This window comes from Saimiri boliviensis, chromosome 6 (genome assembly GCF_048565385.1).
Source record: "Saimiri boliviensis isolate mSaiBol1 chromosome 6, mSaiBol1.pri, whole genome shotgun sequence".
In the NCBI taxonomy this organism is placed as follows: Eukaryota; Metazoa; Chordata; class Mammalia; order Primates; family Cebidae; genus Saimiri; species Saimiri boliviensis.
Window position 1 is genome coordinate 23373990 of NC_133454.1, and position 23671 is coordinate 23397660.

At 41.0% G+C, this 23671-nt stretch overlaps 1 protein-coding gene and 1 pseudogene across 1 annotated transcript in view; one reads left to right on the plus strand and one right to left on the minus strand.

Annotated features, from left to right (window-relative positions):
• Positions 1-23671, plus strand: part of INTS4 (integrator complex subunit 4) — a 135883-nt gene that overhangs the window by 12673 nt on the left and 99539 nt on the right. The window contains exons 3-4 of the mRNA XM_003935041.4: positions 3670-3787; positions 7383-7489. Coding sequence (XP_003935090.1) covers positions 3670-3787; positions 7383-7489 — 225 coding nt within the window. The remainder of the gene's footprint in view (positions 1-3669; positions 3788-7382; positions 7490-23671) is intronic.
• LOC101050256 (thioredoxin-related transmembrane protein 1 pseudogene) lies at positions 15973-16809 on the minus strand (annotated as a pseudogene).

The following is a 23671-nucleotide window of genomic DNA, read 5'->3' on the forward strand; positions in this document are numbered from 1 at the left end:
TGTAGGAAAAAAGCAAAAGCCAGGGTAGTTTTATCCACTAAAATGTTAATACAATTTTACAATAAAATTTTATTGTAAAAAAAAATTTTATTTTACAAAATAAATTTTTTTGTATTTTTAGTAGAGACAGGGTTTCACCATGTTGGCCAGGATGGTCTTGATCTCTTGACCTTGTGATCCACCGGCCTTGGCCTCCCAAAGTGCTGGGATTACAGGCATGAGCCACCGCACCCGGCCTGGGTTGTTTCTTTTGTTGTTTAGTTTGGACTTTTTTTTTTTTTTTTGAGACGTAGTTTCGCTCTTGTTACCCAGGTTGGAGTGCAATGGCGCGATCTCGGCTCACCGCAACCTCCGTCTCCTGGGCTCAGGCAATTCTCCTGCCTCAGCCTCCTGAGTAGCTGGGATTACAGGCACGTGCCACCATGCCCAGCTAGTTTTTTGTATTTTTAGTAGAGACGGGGTTTCACCATGTTGACCAGGATGGTCTCGATCTCTCGACCTCGTGATCCACCCGCCTCAGCCTCCCAAAGTGCTGGGATTACAAGCTTGAGCCACTGCACCCGGCTAGTTTGGACTTCTTAATATGTTCTTCTTGGGAACCAGCCCAACCCCGTACCTGGGTGCCCTTAGTCCTGGTGGTGATGGAGGATTGAGAAAAGGAAGTAAAGACAGAGACACAAGAGTAGAAGTTACAGCATGGGTCCAGGGGACCAACCCAAGCCTGGCAACCATGTTGGCCCTGAGCTCTGGGCTCCGAACACTTTTATCATGTGCACAATCTCATTGATCTTATGGGTGTGGAAAGGGAGGCTAAAGCAGTAGGTAAGATAGCTGTGTGGAGAGCACTTGAGATCCTTCTAAGACATGCTAAACAAGTACTCTTTACCACTCAGAGTACTTGTTATCAGGGTGGGGCAGCATCAGAAGTATAGCGGATTAGAAGCCACCCGGGTCTTACCACTCCCAGTGCATTAAGGGGCTTTTATCTCCAGAGCATTGAGGACATAGATTAATTAAAATCATTCCATATTCTGAGAACCTAGGCAGAGCCTGAGGTGTTTTGTGATCTCTGCCCTGCAAGGCTTATTCTCCTCCTTGCTAGCTCCCCTCTGCAAAGACTCTCACAGATATTGTGAGCAGAGATCACCTCCCTTCTCAGAGATCTTTGCCTAAGCCCTTTTTACAAGGCCTTCATGCAGTCTATGTTGAGAAGGTATTCGTGGGACCAGAGCAGTATTCCCTGCTCTGCAACCACCCTGAGGTGTTCCCCGGTGTTACTGTGCTCTCGGATAGTGTTTACCATAGGCCTCCTGTTGCTGCTTTATTTCTAATTAACTGCACCAATAATATAGTTTAGTTTGGTGTATAAGCTTCAGTGTACTGTGAGCCAATCAAGCTTATAATTATTTAGCTAGAATTAACACAGGTCTCCCCCTGACCATCTTGACCCACAGTTCTGCTACTAATTGGCTATCTTGACCCACAGTTCTGATACTAATTTCAAATCAAGAATTAACTTTACAACTTAAAGAACTAGAAGACAACTGGCTCATGATAGCTCACACGTGTAAACCTAGCACTTTGGGAGGCCTAGGCAGGCGCCCAGGAGTTTGAAAGCTATCTGGCAACATACTGAGACCCTGTCTCTATTATTTAAAAAAAAAAACAAAACTAGAAAAAGAGCAAACTAAACCCAAACTTAGTAGAAGGAAGAAAATAATAAAGATTAGGGAACTGATATTTGACTGCCTGCTATATGCCTGTTTTTGTGCTAGTAATTTTCCTCTCAGTAGCCCTTTGAGGTTATTACCACCATTTCACAGATAAGGCTTAGAGCTATTGGGTAGTGAATACAGGATTGACACCTAGATGTAGCTAATTTTAAAGCCCTTTCTCTTTCTGTTTCACCTCATACCCTAAAGGTAAGTTCCCAAGAAAGTGACTTTTCTAAAGTTATGTACATAATACATGGCATAGCATGCCAGGATTTTAGATCTTCTGACGCCGTATCTATTGCCCCTTCCCCTGCTTTAGGTCTCCTTATTGTGCCTGGTGACCTCCTTAGAAAATGAATGTAGGAGGCAAGGAGTTGGTCTCATTTGAAAAGCACCTCATCCTTTGCGCATACACTTAAGTAATTTTGTCTTACTGTATAGAAAGATGATTTACTCTCAGCACTGGCAAGGTACTTTTTTTCCTCTCATTTCACATATATTTATTGAAAATATATTCATATATTTATTGATCTTTTTAGTGTCAGATATTATGCTATATTATTTAGATGTGGTGGTGAACAAGAGAGCATTCCTTTTTGTCTTTGGAGGAAATTTCTCACCACAGGGATTTTGGTGCCCATTAGAGACCACCTCCCACTCTTTAAGCTAACAGAGCCAGACTATTTTTTTGACAATATCACCTGCAGCTGGGGCCCAGGCACAAGATTTAAACTCAGACAATCACAGTTGCCTTCTCCAGACGTTTTTTTTTTTTTTTTTTTTGAGACGGAGTTTCGCTCTTGTTACCCAGGCTGGAGTGCAATGGCGCAATCTCGGCTCACCGCAACCTCCGCCTCCTGGGCTCAGGCAATTCTCCTGCCTCAGCCTCCTAAGTAGCTGGGATTACAGGCACGCGCTACCACGCCCAGCTAGGTTTTTGTATTTTTAGTAGAGACAGGGTTTCACCATGTTGACCAGGATGGTCTCGATCTCTTGACCTCATGATCCACCTGCCTCGGCCTCCCAAAGTGCTGGGATTACAGGCTTGAGCCACCGCGCCCGGCCTGCCTTCTCCAGACTTCTAATCAGGATCTGGTGATTCAGAAAAGCAGACAGGGCTGAGCCCAGTGGCTCACACCTGTAATCCCAACACTTTGGGGAGCCAAGGCAGGAGGATTGCTTGAGCGCAGGAATTTGAGACCAGCCTGGGCAACAGAGCAAAAGTTCATCTCTACTAAAAATTAAACAAAAGTAGCCAGATGCACTAGTGTGCACCTGGAGTCCCAGCTATTTGGGAGGCTCAGGTTGGAGGTTCACTTGAGCCCAGAAGGTCAAGGCTGTAGAGAGCCATGATGGCACCACTGCACTCTGGCCTGGGAGACAGAGTAAGACAAAAAAAAAAAAAAGCCGGGGAGGGTGCAGGTAGAATGAAAGATTCTTTCTGGTAATAGCAGTGGTAGCTCACTTTACAGGGACTCCAAGAGCAGTGGTGCTGGCAGCAATGTTGTATGCACAGTGCTGTTGGTGCAAGTTGCTGTGACTTGTGTCTAACATGACTATTCATTGGAGGTCAGGTACTTTTAATGCCAACAGCACATTTTTTATTAGAAGTTAATGACATCAGAATGGCATAAAAAAGTTCTCATTCACTTAGCAGTATGTATGTAATGTATCAATTGAGAAAGCTGTATCTCCAGTGGAGGTTGCATGCAGTGAGCCAAGAGTGCACGATCCAGCCTGGGCACCAGAGTAAAACTGTCTCTGAATGAATGAATAAATAAATAAATAAATAGAAAGCTGTCGTTCTAGAAGTATAGAAAACTAATTTTTCAGAAATGATGCCATAGAATACTTGGATCATTGAATGTCTTTTGGGATGTTAGTTTTCTATGTTCCTGTTTGTTGGTTAGCTAGGCGTAGAGCATCAAAGTGACAATTGTATCTTTTTTTCCAGGAGAATGATCCATCTGTGAGACTGAAAATTGCATCCTTATTGGGTTTATTATCAAAGACAACAGGATTTTCACCAGACTGCATTATGGATGATGCCATTAACATCCTGCAGAATGAAAGTAAGTTGCAATTTAAAAGCTCTATAGTCAGAGCAGAAATCTTTAGTTCTTTTTTTTTTTTTTTGAGGCAGAGTTTCGCTCTTGTTACCCAGGCTGGAGTGCAATGGCGTGATCTCGGCTCACCGCAACCTCCGCCTCCTGGGTTCAGGCAATTCTCCTGCCTCAGCCTCCTGAGTAGCTGGGATTACAGGCACGAGCCACCATGCCCAGCTAATTTTTTTTGTATTTTTAGTAGAGACGGGGTTTCACCATGTTGACCAGGATGGTCTCGATCTCTCGACCTCGTGATCCACCCGCCTCGGCCTCCCAAAGTGCTGGGATTACAGGCTTGAGCCACCGCGCCCGGCTAGTTCTTTTTATATAGAATTTAGGACAAAATTTTGTTGTATTGATTGTTATTGAAAAGGAATTTGAGGATAATTTAATGAAACCATGTATATATGTTTACATAAGAGTTGAAATACTGTTTTATTTCTTTTTTTTTTTTTTGAGACGGAGTTTCGCTCTTGTTACCCAGGTTGGAGTGCAATGGCGCGATCTCGGCTCACCGCAACCTCCGCCTCCTGGGTTCAGGCAATTCTCCTGTCTCAGCCTCCTGAGTAGCTGGGATTACAGGCATGCACCACTATGCCCAGCTAATTTTTTGTATTTTTAGTAGAGACGGGGTTTCACCATGTGGACCAGGATGGTCTCGATCTCTTGACCTCGTGATCCACCCGCCTCGGCCTCCCAAAGTGCTGGGATTACAGGCTTGAGCCACCGCGCCCGGCCTGTTTTATTTCTTTAATAGCTGTCATTTATTTGCCAAGTACCATATATTTGAGGTAGTTTACATATGATATAAAATAGATACTATTGTGCTTTTTTTTTTTTTTTTTTTTTTGCTTGTTTGTTTTTTATTCTGAGGCAGGGCTTTGATATGTTGAGCAGTCTGACTCCAGGTTGGAGTCAGGAAGTCCAAACATGTTAATGACCCTTGCTATATATTACCCTATTGCTTTTCTAAAAGGATTCTTTTAGCTTACACTAAAACCTGTAACTGAACATACAGTACTCATTTCATAAAGACACTTTTTTTTTCTTTTGAGAGGGAGTCTTGCTCTGTCGTAGTGTCCCGATCTCGGCTCATTGCAACCTCCGCCTCCCGGGTTCAAGTGATTCTCCTGCCTCAGCCTCCCGAGTAGCTGGGACTACAGGCACGTGCCACCACATCCAGCTAATTTTTGTATTTTTAGTAGAGACAGGGTTTCACCGTGTTGGCCAGGATGGTCTCCATCTCCTGACCTTGTGATCTACTTGCCTTGCTTGGCCTTCCAAAGTGCTGAGATTATAGGCGTGAGCCACTCACTGTGCCTGGACTCAAGACACTTTTTTTTTTTTCTTTTAAATTTTTCTTTTTATTTTTATAAATAGAGACAGGGTTTCACCATGTTGGTCAGGCTGCTCTCGAACTCCCAACCTCAGATGATCCGCCTGCCTCAGCCTCCCAAAGTGTTGGGATTACAGGCGTGAGCCACCGTGCCCAGCCTAAGACACATTTTTAAGAGCCCCAAAATAGGCTAGGCACAGTGCCTTATGCCTGTAATCCCAAAACGTTGGGAGGGCAAGGTGGGAGGATCCCCTGAGCCCAGGAATTTGAGACCAGCCTGGGCAACATAATTAGATCCCATCTCTACAAAATATTGAAAAATTAGCTGAACTTGGTGGCTCACACCTGTGTCTCAGCTACTTGGGAGGTCAAAGTAGGGGGATTGCTTGGGACTAGGCGATTGAGGGTACAGTCAGCCATGATCATGCCACTGCATTTCAGCCTGGGTGACAGTGAGACCCTGTCTCAAAAAATAAATTAATTAAAATAAAATAAATACAAGCACTAAAACAATAACATTGCTTTAGTACGGAAATAACATTTTTTTCCCCATGGAAAATTCTTACGGTAGCTACGTGAGAGGGGAGTTTTTTTTTTTTGAGACAGAGTCTTGCTTTGTCGCCAGGCACCAGTCTGGAGTGCAGTAGTGCGATCTTGGCTCACTGCAACCTCCGCCTTCTGGGTTCAAGCAATTCTTCTGCCTCAGCCTCCCAAGTAGCTGGGACTACAGGCGCGCACCACCATGCTCAGCTAATTTTTTTTTTGTATTTTTTTTAGTAGAGATGGGGTTTCACCATGTTGGCCAGGAAGGTCTCAATCTCTTGACCTTGTGATCCACCTGCCTCAGCCTCCCAAAGTGCTGGGATTACAGGTGTGAGCCAGCGTGCCTGGCCGAGAGGTGAGATTTTAAGGATTACTAGATTCAGTGGAGAGTGGGGTCAAGATTGGAGTCAAGTGTGAGAGAAGGTATTCTACATAGAGAAGTTAGCCTGAGCAAAGATAGGGGGACATGGAATTATAAGAAGTTGGAAAAAATAGTGTTAGCCGGGTGCGGTGGCTCAAGCCGGTAATCCCAGCACTTTTGGGAGGCTGAGGCGGGTGGATCACGAGGTCAAGAGATCGAGACCATCCTGGTCAACATGGTGAAACCCCGTCTCTACTAAAAATACTATAAAAAAATTAGTTGGGCATGGTGGCGTGTGCCTGTAATCCCAGCTACTCAGGAGGCTGAGGCAGGAGAATTGCCTGAACCCAGTAGGCGGAGCTTGCGGTGAGCCGAGATCGCGCCATTGCACTCCAGACTGGGCAACAAGATCGAAACTCTGTCTCAAAAAAAAAAAAAAAAAAAAAATAGTGTTAAAGGCGTTAAAGAAGACCTGAAGTAGATGAAGCTAGAAAGATAGACAAGAGTAGACATTATGGAAGGCCTAGCATATATGCATTATATGCCTTCTAGGATATTTGGATTTTATGTTGTAGGCAATGGAAAACTTTTTTTCCTTTTCTGTTTCCTAGTCTGAAAAAATTCTTGGCCGGGCGTGGTGGCTCACGCCTGTAATCCTAGCACTATCAGACCATATCAGGAGTTTGAGATCAGTCTAGCCAACATGGTAAAACCCTGTCTCTTTAAAAAAAAAAAAAAAAAAGCAAAAAACTCTTGAATTAGTCAAGCACTAAACATTTTTGGAGCACACTGTATATAAAGAACTGTACTCTATCCTGTGGAGAATTCAAACATTTAAATGTGATCCCTTTAGGAACTTAACTTTTAGTTGAGGGCATGAAGGATCACACAGTAGAACCCAAATGACAAAAGTCTACTTTTTTGTTATTTTTCTTGTTTTTTTGTTTTTTAAAGTCTGGGTCTTGCTCTCTTGCCCAGGCTATAGTGCAGTGGCCCAATTATGGCTCACTGCTGCCTTGATCTCTCAGGCTGAAGCAGTCCTCCCACCTCAGTCTCCTGAGTAGCTGGGACTGTGGGTGCGTTACCACCATGACTGACTGACTGACTTTTTAAAATTTATTTTTGTAGAAACAGAGTCTCCCTATGTTGTCCAGGCTGGTCTTGAACTCCTGGGTTCAAGGGATTCTCCTTTTCAAAGTGCTGGGATAACAGTTGTGAGTCACTGTGCCCAGCCAATCTACATTTTTTTACCCAAGTAAATTAGTTTATATAGTTACTGCATTTTGAAATTCTACAAGACAACTTTCTGTCTTCCTCTCTAGAGTCTCATCAAGTCCTAGCTCAGCTGCTGGATACCTTGCTTGCAATTGGCACTAAGCTACCAGAGAATCAAGCTATCCAGATGCGATTAGTTGATGTGGCCTGCCAGGTAAGGGTATAATGCTGTTCTTTCTTGAACTTGTTTGCATTCCTGGAAAGGTGGTAGGAGCTGTACAATCTACTCACGTTCATCCTAAACCGCTAGCTGAGGACTGCTAAGGATCTTTAATGGTTTTAAAGAGCTACCTCATTTTTTTGTTTGTTGGTGTTGGATTAGGAATAAAGTTAAGTAAACTTGTTATAAACTGAATTTCCTCATGCTTTCAAAAGAAATGAAAATAATTACAGTATATGGTTACTGTGTATATTGTGCCTAATAATGCACTCTGCTTGTTATGGTGCTTTGTTTTCAGTTTTTCATTTGGTCTTCACAATCCTTCAGGTAATTGCTGTTATTTCTGTTTTACAAAGGTGAAAATTTAGATTTATGGAGTCTGATTTGTCTAAGTTTGTACAGCTAGGAGGTTGCAGTACCAGGGTATAATCTGTTTTTTCTGACCCCAAATTTGTTTTGTTTTTATCATGCTTCAATTAACAGACCAACTATATACAAGTAAATGTATGGAAAAAGTATGTAAGTTCTTTTCTGATTTTAAAATAAATATATATATTAATACATTAATTGTGCCTTTTGATTTAATCTGGAGGTTAATTAGCCTCTTTGTGTATGCACAGCAACCCCTAGAACCTTGTAGAATTGATTTTACTTTGGATTTGATAGCTTTGAGAATATAAAAAAGACAAATGCATTTGAATTCTGTTAGAGTATCATATTCATGAAATTAGAAAACTGTTTCAGAGACCCAGGAAAAATTATTTCATTTATCTTAAAAAAGCCAAACATACATAAACCAAAACCACTTTGACAAATACAATACTAAAAGCTTAAATGGGGCTGGGTGCGGTGGCTCACGCCTGTAATCCCAGCACTTTGGAAGGCCGAGGTGGGTGGCTCATTTGATGTCAGGAGTTCAAAACCAGGCTGACCAACATAGTGAAACCCCATCTCTACTAAAAATACAAAAATATTAGCCGGGCATGGTGATGCATGCCTGTAATCCCAGCTGTTAGGGAGGCTCAGGCAGGAGAATTGCTTGAATCCAGGATGGAGGTTGTGTGAGTGGAGATCACGCCACTGTACTCTAGCCTGGATGATAGAGTGAGACTTGGTCTTTTTTTTTTTTTTAAAAAAAAAAGCTTAAATGGAAAAAACTAGGGATTATGTGTTTGGGAGAATAAGTATATCTCCGCTGTAAGAGAAAATATGTATCTGTAAAGTTTGCTTCTGAGAGTTGTTATAGTGAGTGGGTTGTGATATCTGCAGTAACCGTTTCTTAAATCTGCTTTAAATATATTTTTAAGATTTTATACCATTATATATTTAAATATGTTTTTAATTAGAAGAATTTACACTCAGAAAATTTGGAAAGATACTGAAAACTCTAAAATGCATTCATAATTTACTACCCAATGATAATCATTATTAGTCTTTTGATGCATGGCTTTCTGATTTTTTTCTGTATGCAAATCATTTGTTGTTGTTTTTTCTTTAACATAGTTGTAATCATATAATTTTGCTCCTTTTTTGCTTACATAAGCATTTTTCTTCTATGTGTTTTATAAACATAATTTGTAATGGCTATGTGATACTGTGTCCAATAATTAAACCATAGTTTTTACCTATTTGCCTATTACTGAATATTTACATTGTAGCCATTTATTTAATTGGAAATAATACTGCAGGGAATCTCGTTAGTCTGTATTTTCTGTATTTAAAATTCTTTCTGAAACACAGATTGTGAAAAGTAGAATTACTGAATTACTAATTGAAAACATTTAGAATTTATTTTCCTTTTTTCATTTTTAGAAGAATAGAGATGGGGTCTTGCTGTGTTGCCTAGGCTGGTCTCAAACTCCTAGGCTTAAGCGATCCTCTTATCTTGGTTACCTTGGCCTCCTCATATGCTGGGATTACAGGCATGAGCCACTGTGCCTGGCCTGGAATTTTTTTAAGGCTCTGTTATTTGTTTTGTTTTGTTGTTTAAAAAGAGTCTTGCCCGAGATTACATATGTGAACCACTGCATCCAGCTAAGACTCTTAATACTTCTTGTCAAATTGCTTTCTAAAGTGTTCCAATTTATATGCCCACAAGCAGTATATGAGAGTGCCTAATTTCACTGCATCATTCTAGCATTAAATATTAATGCTTAAAAATCAAAGATAAGCCAGGCTCAGTGGCTGACACCCGTAATCCCAGCACTTTGGGAGGCCGAGGCGGGTGGATCACCTCAGGTCGGGAGTTTGAGACCAGCCTGACCAACATGGAGAAACCCTGCCTCTAGTAAAATACAAAATTAGCTGGGCATGGTGGCGGGTGCCTGTAATCCCAGCTACTTGGAAGGCTGAGGCAGGAGAATTGCTTGAACCCGGGTGGTAGAGATGGCGGTGAGCTGAGATCGCACCATTGCACTCCAACCTGGGCAACAACAACAACAACAACAACAAATAAAATAATATGAAAAGATAAGCTTGTTAATTTGGTAGGTGGAAAATGATACTTCATTTTTTAAAAAGTCTCTTTTTTGAAAAGACTGCTAGTGAGTGTTCTTTTTCATATGTTTTTCCTCTATTTGTATTTCCTCTCATGGGAATGAACTTTTTTTTTTTGAATTGATGGATATATTAGCTTGATTGAATCTTTCTGCAATTTATACACAGATGAAAACATCACATTGTATCCCATAAATTTACACATTTCCTGTCAATTAAAAATAAATGAGGAGGCCTGGTGCGGTGGCTCAAGCCTGTAATCCCAGCACTTTGGGAGACTGAGGCAGGCGGATCACGAGGTCAAGAGATTGAGACCATCCTGGCCAACACGGTGAAACCCCGTCTCTACTAAAAATACAAAAAAATTAGCTGGGCGTGGTGGCATGCACCTGTGGTCCCAGCTACTTGGGAGGTTGAGGTGGGAGAATCGCTTGAACCCAGGAAGCGGAGGTTTCAGTGAGCCGAGATTGCGCTACTGCACTCCAGCCTGGTGACAGAGCAAGGCTCCGTCTCAAAATAACTAAATAAATACATACATAAATTGGGAAAAAGGGGCCATGTTACACCTGTTAAAGCATATAATCTGACCTTGCTACTTACATATTGTCAAAATTCCAACTTAAATTTATTGTTACTCTAGTTTTAATGGTTTCACAAATGCAAAAGTTGCTAGATAAGCAATACCAACTTATCTAAATCTGCAAGAATGTTCAATTAAAATTTTATTTATAGAATCATACAGTCACTCAGTAAAACCACTCATATGAACACCAACCCAAATAAGTTCTTATTAATAAAATGCCTACATCGAAAGTAATATATTGTAAGAACTCTACCTTAAATTGGCCATGGGGATGAACTGCAGTGTTGTCAAATATGAGCCAAAATGTTCATTCAGTAATTTTAATTACATCATAATTAAGTCCAGAACTATGCTTTTGTGTAAGGTTGAATAAGGACACAACTGACGAGAGAAAATTGCTTTCTAAAACATCATTTACTGGCCGGGCGTGGTGGCTCACGCCTGTAATCCCAGCACTTTGGGAGGCCGAGGTGGGTGGATCACGAGGTCAAGAGATCGAGACCACCCTGGTCAACATGGTGAAACTCCGTCTCTACTAAAAATATAAAAAATCAGCTGGGCATAGTGGCGCGTGCCTGTAATCCCAGCTACTCAGGAGGCTGAGGCAGGAGAATTGCCTGAACCCGGGAGGCGGAGGTTGCGGTGAGCCGAGATCGCACCATTGCACTCCAGCCTGGGTAACAAGAGCGAAACTCTGTCTCAAAAAAACAAAAAACAAAAAACATTATTTACTGCAATAAGTTACTTTATGTACTAACCAACATCACAAGACTGCAAATACTGAATAATTATGGTATATTTTATTTTTTTTTGTCTAATGAGACCCAATAATTATGGTATTTCTTTTTTTTCCCTTTTTCTTATTTTAATTTTAATTTTAATTTTTTTGTAAAGATGGGATTTCATCATGATGGCCAGGCTGGTCTTGAACTCCTAACCTCAGGTGATCCACCCAGCTTGGCCTCCCAAAGTGCTAGGATTACAGACATGAGCCACTGTGCCCAGCCTAATTATGGTATTTCTAAGTGGCATTTATTGCTATATTCTGATAGGAGTGAAATTTCAAGACCAAAATTATAGCTGGTCGTGGTGACACATGCCTGTAATCCCAGCTACTCAGGAGGCTGGGGCCGGAGAATCACTTGAACCCAGGCAGTGGAGGTTGCAGTGAGCCAAGATCACACCATTGCACTCCAGCCTGGGCAAGAAGAGTAAAACTCCATCTCAAACAAACAAACAAACAGACAGACAAAAAAGGACTAAAATAAGAGATTGCTGAATTTCATATACCCATACTAAAAGAAAAACAAGATTTGGAACGAGAATTAAGTTCAGATTTTACCTATTTCTACCAAACCTCTCAGCTGACTCACCTGAAAGATGTGCAGTGCTTACCTGTCTTGCAGTCATCAATAGGACTAAATGAATACAGGAAAACAGCAAAGCTCCAGTAGGTACTTGGTAAATAGTAGCTGTTAGATGTACCCACAATTCTTCATTAAGACTTTTTTCAGTCTTTCTGATAACCATTAAATATCTACACAATATAGGATAGAATACTGTATTTTCCTCTAGAGATCAGATTTTACAATACTTCAATAGTAGAGCTGAATTGATTGTGGCAGGTGGAAGGTGCGGATTTCTCCAGGATATTGCTTTTTCTATATCTTATTTCCTTCCTGAACTATTTGTAAATAATCCCAAAGAGTTTCTATATGCCTGTTACCAACTGAAAATTACTGAGATGTCTACAGTAACAGTCTTCAAGAACTGTGAGATTATGTGTTTCCTGAAATTTCAAGACACTGTCTATTCAGCATACTTTAAGTTTTCTGTAATATAAAGGTCTTTGTGTGCTTTTTTGTTTTATTTTGCTTTGTTTTTTTACCCTATAGAATCCTTTTGGTCACATAATATTTTCTTTTTTTTTTTTTGAGTCGGAGTTTCGCTCTTGTTACCCAGGCTGGAGTGCAATGGCACGATCTCGGCTCACCGCAACCTCTGCCTCCTGGGTTCTCCTGCCTCAGCCTCCTCAGTAGCCGGGATTACAGGCACGTGCCACCATGCCCAGCTAATTTTTGTGTTTTTAGTAGAGACGGGGTTTCACCATGTTGATCAGGATGGTCTCGAGCTCTCGACCTTGTGATCCACCCGCCTCGGCCTCCCAAAGTGCTGGGATTACAGGCTTGAGCCACCGTGCCCGGCCTTACATAATATTTTCTTTTTCTTTTTCTTTTTTCTTTTTTATTTTTGAGACGGAGTTTCGCTCTTGTTACCCAGGCTGGAGTGCAATGGCGCGATCTCAGCTCACCGCAACCTCCGCCTCCTGGGTTCAGGCAATTCTCCTGCCTCAGCCTCCTGAGTAGCCAGGATTACAGGCACGTGCCACCATGGCCAGCTAATTTTTTGTATTTTTAGTAGAGACGGGGTTTCACCATGTTGACCAGAATGGTCTCGATCTCTCGACTTCATGATCCACCCGCCTCGGCCTCCCAAAGTGCTAGGATTACAGGCTTGAGCCACCGCGCCCGGCTTACATAATATTTTCTAATAAAACATTTGGCAATGTCACATATACTAGAACACTTAAAAAAAATGCTTGGTTAATGAGCATTACTGTCCTTAACCATCTCAATGGAAAAAGAAGACAGTTTCTCCATTACAAATATTAAGTACATATATAGGAACACACAACTACTTATCTGAACATTGTTAAATATCAAGTAATACAGTGTATCTTCAAATAAGCTACTAGAAATCGTACTAGTCTTCAGCTTTAATGAAGTGATTAGAAAAGTTTATTTTGTGCTTAGGATATTTTTCTAAGACATAGTTACACATCCAAAGTCTTCAGTGGTATAATATTTTATGTTCTAAAGGAAAGGACTTTAAAGAAAACTTGTATATTATGGTACTGAAAGTCTAATGGTTTCACATAGCAAGAGAGCCTAGAAAGAAGGGGACATTAGAGAAATTGTCTACTACATAATGGTCAGTTGATTCATTGTATTTATGATTTTCCCCCTTCCTGTAAGGTGAAAACTATATATTCTAGCTCTTTAAGGAATAAAAATATACTAAATGTTTCATCCTGTTGATTTCTACTTGTGACACAATGTTAGCAGTTGGGAAAGAACAGGAGAATATGAAGTCTGTCTTTTAAAAAATATTAAAATGTTATGATTTTAAAACGTCAAACATTACAGACTATAAAATCAATTAAGAACGGTATATAAGGACAAAATACATTTAAGACATATACAAGAAGATGCTTTTTCCTGAGTAGAATGCAAACTTTGTTTTATGTTAAATTAAGTTTCTCTGAATTTTCAAAATGTAAAATACCAAGGTTTTTCCACATTAGACAAAAATTAGGAATGTTCACCTTCACGTCCAACAAGAAAAAAAAAATTAAGTAGAAGTTCAGCAAGAATAATGTTAAATCTGAAAAGAATGGCAAAAATTTTTTTTTTTTTTTTTTTGAGACGGAGTTTCGCTCTTGTTACCCGGGCTGGAGTGCAATGGCGCGATCTTGGCTCACCGCAACCTCCGCCTCCTGGGTTCAGGCAATTCTCCTGCCTCAGCCTCCTGAGTAGCTGGGATTACAGGCACGCGCCACCATGCCCAGCTAATTTTTTGTGTTTTTAGTAGAGACGGGGTTTCACCATGTTGACCAGGACAGTCTCGATCTCTTGACCTCTTGATCCACCCGCCTCGGCCTCCCAAAGTGCTGGGATTACAGGCTTGAGCCACCGCGCCTGGCCTTGGCAAAAATTTTAAATTATCAATAGACAGCTCAATCTGATGGATCTCTCAGTAAACTTCAGTTTGAAACAACAAAAAAATACTGTTTAGTAAAATATAAAAATATTTCCAGGAAATTATCATCCATTTGAAAAATAGAAAATGTAACCTATAGTAAATAAGAAAAATACAAGAGAAAACCTCTATTGGAATCAAGAGAATGCCATGGACTTAAAAACTTCCTAAACCAGTAGCATATCCTGTATTAACATGTGTAGAAAACTGTAGGCTGGGTGCAGTGGCTCACGCCTGTAATCCCAGCACTTTGGGAGGCCAAGACGGGTGGATCACCTGAGGTCAGGAGAGACCAATCTGACCAATATGGTGAAACCCCGTCTCAAAATAAATAAATAAATAAATAAAAAATAAAAAAAATAAAGAAAACTGTAATTAATTAATGTAGGGTAGTTTTTATTAGTTACATAACATAAAAATACAACAAAATTTTGGAGTATATATCTTAAAGAAAACCACAGAGTTATCACTGAAATACATATTTCTTGAGACAATGGGCAACATTCCCATTTGTGGGAAATATCTTCTTTTTTTCACATAGTGAAACCAAGAAAAATTATATCAAATGAGAAATATTTCTCTCCACAATCATCTTCTATAATCTTTTTTTTTTTTTTTTTTGAGACAGAATTTTACTCCATCACTAGACGCCAGGCTGGAGTGCAGTGACGTGACCTCGGCTCACTGCAACCTCCGCCTCCCGGGTTCAAGCAATTCTCCTGCATCAGCCTCCCCAGTAGCTGGGATTACAAGCACGCGCCACCATGCCCAGCTAATTTTTTTGTATTTTTAGTAGAGACGGGGTTTCACCATGTTGGCCAGGATAGTCTCGATCTCTTGACCTTGCAATCTACCTGCCTCAGCCTCCCAAAGTGCTGGGATTACAGGTGTGAGGCACCACACCCAGCCCGGCCCGGCCCAGCGTGGCCTTCTGTAATCTTTTTTTTCCTTTTTTTGAGACGGAGTTTCGCTCTTGTCACCCAGGCTGGAGTGCAATGGCGCGATCTTGGCTCACTGCAACCTCCGCCTCCTGGGTTCAGGCAATTCTCCTGCCTCAGCCTCCTGAGTAGCTGGGATTACAGGCACGCGCCACCACGCCCAGCTAATTTTTTGTATTTTTAGTAGAGACGGGGTTTCACCATGTTGACCAGGTTGGTCTCGATCTCTCGACGTTGTGATCCACCCGCCTCGGCCTCCCAAAGTGCTGGGATTACAGGCTTGAGCCACCGCGCCCGGCCTTCTGTAATCTTAAATACCTTACTAATGCAATACTTGGGAAATGTAAATTTTCAAAACTCAGGTTTGAAACAAGTTATTATTAAACAAATATACATAAATCTTATTTCTTGGCACTATTTTTCAAAAATTAGAGGACTATTTAAACCACCATACTGTGCTTAAATCAATTTCAAACTTGTATACCTAGTGCTTTTATGTTCTGAATGTGGACTCTTCAATTTAAAAACAATCTAGACCGAACCCTGCAATATACAAGCAAGTCACAGTTCACTTCAAACCAAACGAAATGATCAATCTTCTGTTTTTAGTAAAATTGTAATAAGGTAACTATGAAATTCATTTAGGATTTTTTATCTGTGGCCAGTGATGGACCCAGAGAGCATTGTCTTACGGCATTCTGTGGAAAGTCTTTGTTTGTTCCTTCTTTATATTCAGCTGCTTCTTCTGAAACATCATCTTCATCCACTTCTTGTTCCTCCTCCACTTTTTTCAAAGATTGCACAGATTCTGATAATTTTTTTGAAGGGTATGGCTGTGGTCTGCGCCTTTTGAAGGACAAAGGCAATCTGCCACAAATATCATACAGAGTCCTAATGACAGTCCAGAAAGCAGAGTTGCTAAAGCAAAAACAGTATATGATCCCCACACTGGCAATCCAAGGTCTTTAATAAAGTAGTTATGGCAAGTGATGATCCTCATAGATAGCTGAAAGAGTGCTGACATACTGCTCATCAGAACAGAACCTGGACCAAACCATGATGAAACCGGCTCAATACTCTTCCACTCTTTATCACTTACAAAGTTTATGAAGTCCTTCTTAGTCCTTGGACCCTGATAGTGCCTAAATTCACCATCTTTACAATGATAAATAGTAGGAAGAGCAGTTATGATAAAGTGTCCACTCAGTCCTGGCTGCTCTGTGACATCTACTTTCGCAACATTAACCTCAAGATCTTCTCCCCATTCAGCAAAACTTTCCCATTTTGGTTGAAGATTTTGACAAGCAGGGCACCACTGGGCCTAAAATCCTATCATCCAGTCTCTTTCCAGCAGCTCTCTCCAGTTCTCATCCGTGATCATGTGAACGTTCCTCTGCTGCCTGTGGGTCCAGGGAGGACCCCCAAAGCAACAGTACCAGGATTGCCAGGGGAACTGCAAGACTCCTGGAGGGTGCCATGTCTGCCGCTTGCCCACCTCACAGCAAGCAGGGAATGAACTTTTAATGTCCTTTGCCAGTTAAGCGTGTGGAGCTTGTGGTTTATAGAGGTTCTTAATAGGGTAAAAATTTAAACTGTTTGGCAATGACAGATGTGTCACAGGCTTTTTCAGACTATAATAATGAAGGCTATCTGTGATTCATAACTACAACCACGGTTTCTATTGCCAAATGCCATTTTGGTTTATGACTTTATCTTACAATGTGCCTGAAAGGTTTTTTTTTTTTGTAATTTAGATATAATTTATATACAAATATTTACTCTTTATGTAGAAAAGATACTAAGTATTCTTTCTGACCACAATGGGGTGAAATTAGAAATCAGTTAACAGAAAGAAATTTAGGAAACCCACAGACATGTGGAAATTAAACAGCATACTTCTGTGTAACTAATGGGTCAAGAAATCAGAAGGCCGGCCGGGCGCGGTGGCTCAAGCCTGTAATCCCAGCACTTTGGGAGGCCGAGGAGGGTGGATCACAAGGTCGAGGGATCGAGACCAACCTGGTCAACATGGTGAAACCCCGTCTCTACTAAAAATACAAAAAATTAGCTGGGCATGGTGGCGCGTGCCTGTAATCCCAGCTACTCAGGAGGCTGAGGCAGGAGAATTGCCTGAACCCAGGAGGCGGAGGTTGCGGTGAGCCGAGATCGCGCCATTGCACTCCAGCCTGGGTGACAAGAGCAAAAAAACTCCGTCTCAAAAAAAAAAAAAAAAAAAAAAAGGAAATCAGAAGGCAAATTCGAAAATACTTTGATATGAATAAAATTGAAGATGATGCAGCTAAAGCAGTGCTTAGAGAAGTTTATTGTTGTAAGTTTCTGTAGTAAAAAAAAGAATAAGGATCTAAAATCAGTAACCTAACTTTCCAATTTAAAATGCTGGGGAAAGAAGCACCTGGGTGTATTGGTGTGCACCTGTAGTCTCAGGCTAAATCAGGAGGGTTGCTTGAACCCAGGAGTTGCAGGCTATGTAAGCTATGATCATGCTACTACACTCCAGTCTGGGTGACAGAGGAAGACCTTGTCTCTTTTGTTTGTTTGTTTTTTAAAAGACGGGGTTTCACCATGTTGGCCAGGCTGGTCTTGAACTCCTGACCTCAGGTGATCTGCCCGCCTCCGCCTCCCAAAGTGATGAGATTACAGGTGTGAGCCACTGGTCCCGGCTGTTTGTTTTTTTATAGAGTATCACTAGCTGAAGACCTTGTTTCGTTTCGTTTCTTTTTTTTTTTTTTGAGACGGAGTTTCGCTCTTATTACCCAGGCTGGAGTGCAATGGCGCGATCTCGGCTCACCGCAACCTCTGCCTCCTGGGTTCAAGCAATTCTCCTGCCTCAGCCTCCTGAGTAGCTGGGATTACAGGCACGCGCCACCATGCCCAGCTAATCTTTGTATTTTTAGTAGAGACAGGGTTTCACCTGTTGACCAGGATGGTCTCCATCTCTTGACCTCATGATCCACCCGCCTCAGCCTCCCAAAGTGCTGGGATTACAGGCGTGAGCCACCGTGCCCGGCAACCTTGTTTCTTAAAAAACAAAAAAACCTAAAACCGCGCCCGGCAACCTTGTTTCTTAAAAAACAAAAAAACCTAAGTAAATGTTTCAAATGTCTCACCACAACAAATGATAGTTGATGGATGTATGTTAATTAGCTTTACTTAATAATTCTACATTGCATACATATATTAAAGTATCACATTGTATCCCATAAATATATATGATTATGACTATAATAGTAAAACAGTAAAATCAAAAATACAGAATTTGTGGAGAGATACTTTGAGATTATGTAAATGTGCTCTTCGTCAAACTTTACCCATCATTTTAGCAACTGTTAATAAATCTTGCCTGACTTTATTACCATGAAGAGAGCTTGCCTCCCCTCCCTCCTTCCCTTATTCCCTTCCTACTTTGCCTCCCTACCTCTATCCTTCGTCCTTCCCTCTTTCCTCCCTCCTCCCTTCCATTCATCTCCTGTTTTATTCACTATATTATAGTACAATCCTCTCATCATTTTTTGAAGTTTAAATTGTCTCTTTATAATATTTTTTTTTTTTTTTGAGACGGAGTTTCACTCTTGTTACCCAGGCTGGAGTGCAATGGCGCGATGTCTGCTCACCGCAACCTCCGCCTCCTGGGTTCAGGCAATTCTCCTGCCTCAGCCTCCCTAGTAGCTGGGAATACAGGCGTGCGCCACCATGCCCAGCTAATTTTTGTATTTTTAGTAGAGACGGGGTTTCACCATGTTGACCAGGATGGTCTTGATCTCTTGACCTCGTTATCCACCCGCCTCGGCCTCCCAAAGTGCTGGGATTACAGGCGTGAGCCACCGCGCCCGGCCTCTTTATAATAATTTTTAAATAAGGATGTTATTCTGATGTATTCTTTGTATCACAGTAAGAATAAAATCATGCCTTTGGGTATTTTTAAAAGTTCTCATTTATCCTCTCCTTAATCATTTCTCTCAAATCTTAATTTGAGAGATTAATAAACTTAGCTCAAAGACTTGGCCGGGAAATGAGTGGACTTTTCTTGTGTAGCATTTGCACAACTGAAATTGAGGATCATCTGCTTTCTTTCTTATTTGTAAAGATTTTTCTGGGAGAACAAAGTCCTTGTTAAAAGAGGGTATCCATTAGAATCTGTATACAGAAGACACCAAATTATTGTCTGTCCTTAAAAACCATCCGTATCAAGGACTACCTGAGCCCAAGAGTTTAAGACCAGTCTGGGTGATATGGCAACATCACATTTCTTTTTTTTCGAGGCTCAGTTTTGCTTTTATTGTCCAGGCTGGAGTGCAATGGTGGGATCTCGGCTCACCGCAACCTCCGCCTCCTGGGTTCAAGCGATTCTCCTGCCTTAGCCTCTCTAGTAACTGGGATTACAGGCACCCGCCACCACACCCAACTAAGTTTTTGTAATTTTAGTAGAGACGGGGTTTCACTTTGTTGGTCAGGCTGGTCTCAAACTCCTGACCTCAGGCAATCTACTTGCTTTGGCCTCCCAAATTGGTGAGATGGCAACATTCCATTTCTACAAAAATTTTAAAAATTAGCCAGGTGTGATGGCATGCACCTGTGGTTCCAGCTACTCAAGAGACTGAGGTGGAAGGATCTCTTGAGCTTGTTAGGCCAAGGTTTCAGTGAACCCTGATTGCAATACTGCACTCCAGCCTGAGTAACAGAGCGAGACCCTTATCTCAAAAGAAAAAAAAAAAAAAAACATATCAATGCTGAATGGATCAATGTGTTATTTTTCTTATTCGACTTTATTCTCAGATTTTGCTGATATGCAGAACCATTTTTTTATATATATGGCAAAATTGTAAACTAATTGGTTTAGTTTATTTTTATTTTTGACACAAATTGGTCTTATTATTGGAGATGTGGTTGCTTACTTGCTCCATTAATATAAAAATGATGGCACTTTAATGGCCTGACAAAGTGAACACCAAAATAGCATCTGCACACACTTAGGAGTTCTTTTTTTTAATTAATAAATTTTTATCCAACTGTAAAGAAAAGCAGTTAATTCTAAATGGTGTTGACTTGATGTAAGAAGTGACCTGTAGGGAAAGGATATCATAAAATTGTAATTGTTGCCTTGAAAGCCAGAGACTCTCTTTTGGGCTAAGGTTCATTGTACCCTTACATTGATTGTGCATTATTGTTGCCTGGTTAACAGAAGCTGGAAGGATATAGTTTGTTGCTTGAAAAACAAAGTATTTGTAACAGAGCTTAAGTCAACAGTTTAGTCATGAGAAATGATGTTTTTATACTAAATATAAATAGTTCATTTATTTTGTTTTTTGGGAGGTTTTTTTTTTTTTTTTTTTTGAGACAGAGTCTTGCTCTGTTGCTTAGGCTGGAATGCAGTGGCACAATCTTGGCTTACTGAAATCTCCGCCTCCTGGGTTCAAGCAATTCTCTGGCCTCATCCTCTTGAGTAGCTGGGATTACACATGCATACCACTACACCTGGCTATAAGTTTTTTAAAAAAGAGTGGGGTCTCACTGTGTTGCCCCAGCTGACCAAGTCCGATTCACTTTTCTCCATACTAGTGACTCACTCTTAGAATCATGATTCTTTAGTAGGTTATGCAACCAATTTCATGAGATGTGATTGTTGTTTATTGAAAAACGAAATAAAATACAAATGTCAGAATAAATTATAAGCTATAAGGTAAATACTGTTTTGTTAAACTTTCTGTATGTGTGTTTTTATGTACTATGTTGCAATATTATGTATGTTTTTTACTTTGGTTGCTAGTAAAAAAGTTTGAAATCCAGTTTCATACCATTTTTATTACCTCGTGTACAGCCTCATTTTTTCAAAGTATTTTTACTTTCTGTTACTGTATTAGCAAATAGCTTGTTTTAGTAGTATTGGACTAGGGTAATGCAGGAGGAAAACAGATAATTTATTAAAATTCTTTGTAAGAAGTGCTAACAAAAAATATTGAAAGTACTAAATGTTGACAATGTTGTGGCACATCTAGAACACTTATGCAGCACTGGCGGAGGTGTAGATTAGGACAGCCATTATGGAAAACTGTTTGGTAGTATCTTCTTTTTCTGAGGCAGGGTCTTACTCTGTCACCAAGGTTCTACTGCAGTGGCGTGATCATGGTTCATTGCAACCTCCACCTCCTGAGCTCAAAAGATCCTTCTACCTTAGCCTCCTGGGTAGCTGGGACTCTAGGCATGTGCCACCACACCCAGCTGATTTTCATGTTTTTTGGTAGAGACAGATTTCCACCATTTGCCCAGGCCAGTCTTGAACTCCTGTGGTCAAGCGATCCTCCTGCTTTGGCCTCCCAAAGTGCTGGGATTGTAGGGATGAACTACTGTGTCCAACTGGCAGTATCTTCTCAAGCTGAAGCATGTCTTGTTACCTATATATCCAACAAAAATGTGAACATGTGTACCAAAAGCCACATACAAGAATAATCACAGTAGCATTATTCAAAATAGCCGAAGACTGGAAACAACTTAAATATTCATCAACAGAAAGGCTAAATAGATATTTGTGTATTTACAAATGAATACTGTATAAGTAACAAGAATAAATGAACCATTGCTACTGCCATATCATGCATAAATCTTAAAAACATAGCATTGGGGGCTGCGGTGGCTCATGCCAGTTGTCCTAGCGCTTGAGGAGGTGAGGTTATGTGTTTGAGGCCAGCCAATCTGGGCAACATAAGAACTTCTCATTCATTAAAAGAACAAAACAAAACATAATATTAAGCCACAGAAGCCAGATATTTGCATTCATAAAATACAAAAATAAACAAATGAACCTGTGTGTTAGAAGTCAGGATAATAGCTATTTTTGGTGGCAGTGGTGGTGTGGCGATGTCGTTGCTGGGAGGAGGAATGAGGGATGTTTCTGTAGTGTTGGTTATATACCATTTAGTCTGGGTGCTTGTTATATATGTGTATTTATGAAAATTTTTGACCTATACACAAGATTTTTGCATATTTCTGTGGATATTAAAAGTTTTAAAAATTTATACATTTTTGTCTTGTTTTAAAATTTGAAAGCAAGTAAAATGCAATTCACTGATATTAAAAGTTTTTTTTTTTTTTTGAGACGGAGTTTCGCTCTTGTTACCCAGGCTGGAGTGCAATGGCACGATCTCGGCTCACCGCAACCTCCGCCTCCTGGGTTCAGGCAATTCTCCTGCCTCAGCCTCCTGAGTACCTGGGATTATAGGCACGCGCCACCATGCCCAGCTAATTTTTTGTATTTTTAGTAGAGATGGGGTTTCACCATGTTGACCAGGTTGGTCTCGATCTCTCGACCTCGTGATCCACCCGCCTCGGCCTCCCAAAGTGCTGGGATTACAGGCTTGAGCCACCGCGCCCGGCCGTATTAAAAGTTTTAAAAATGGCTAGACGAGGCCGGGCGCGGTGGCTCAAGCCTGTAATCCCAGCACTTTGGGAGGCCGAGGCGGGTGGATCACGAGGTCAAGAGATCGAGACCATCCTGGTCCACATGGTGAAACCCCGTCTCTACTAATGGTGCAAAAAATTAGCCGAGCATGGTGGCGCGTGCCTGTAATCCCAGCTACCCCGGAGGCTGAGGCAGGAGAATTGCCTGAACCCAGGAGGCGGAGGTTGCGGTGAGCCGAGATCGCGCCATTGCACTCCAGCCTGGGTAACAAGGGCGAAACTCCGTCTCAAAAAAAAAAAAATGGCTGGACGGACGCGGTGGCTCACCCTTATAATCCCAGTGCTTTGAGAGGCTGAGGTAGGCGGATCACGAGGTTAAGAGTTCAAGACCAGCCTGACCCAACATGTTGAAACCCTGTATCTACTAAAAAATACAAAAATTAGCTGGGTGTGGTGGCATGTGCCTGTAACCCAGGCTACTCAGGAGGCAGAGGCAGGAGAACTGTTTGAACCCAAGGAGTGGAGGTTGCGGTGAGCTGAGATCACGCCACTGCACTCCAGCCTGGGCAACAGAGCGAGACTCTGTCTCAAAAAAAAAAAAAGTTTAAAAAATTTATACATTTTTGTCTAGTTTTAAAATTTGAAAGCAAGTAAAATGTAATTCATGAACAAATTTTAAAGTACCTACTCTGTACGTGGCAAAGTACTAGCTATTGGGAATGCAAAGATGAAAAACTAGGACTTTGATTTTCTAGGGACTCATGTTCTTTTTGAGAAGACACATACTCAAGTAACATGATGGTAGACAGACTGTCTTAAGAATATAGGGCTTGAAATCACCCCTAAGGTTGATGCAATGCTTTTGTTTCTGGTTTTATCTTTGTTAGGATATCTTAATTATGTTCTTTTTCTTTATTTCTTTCTCTT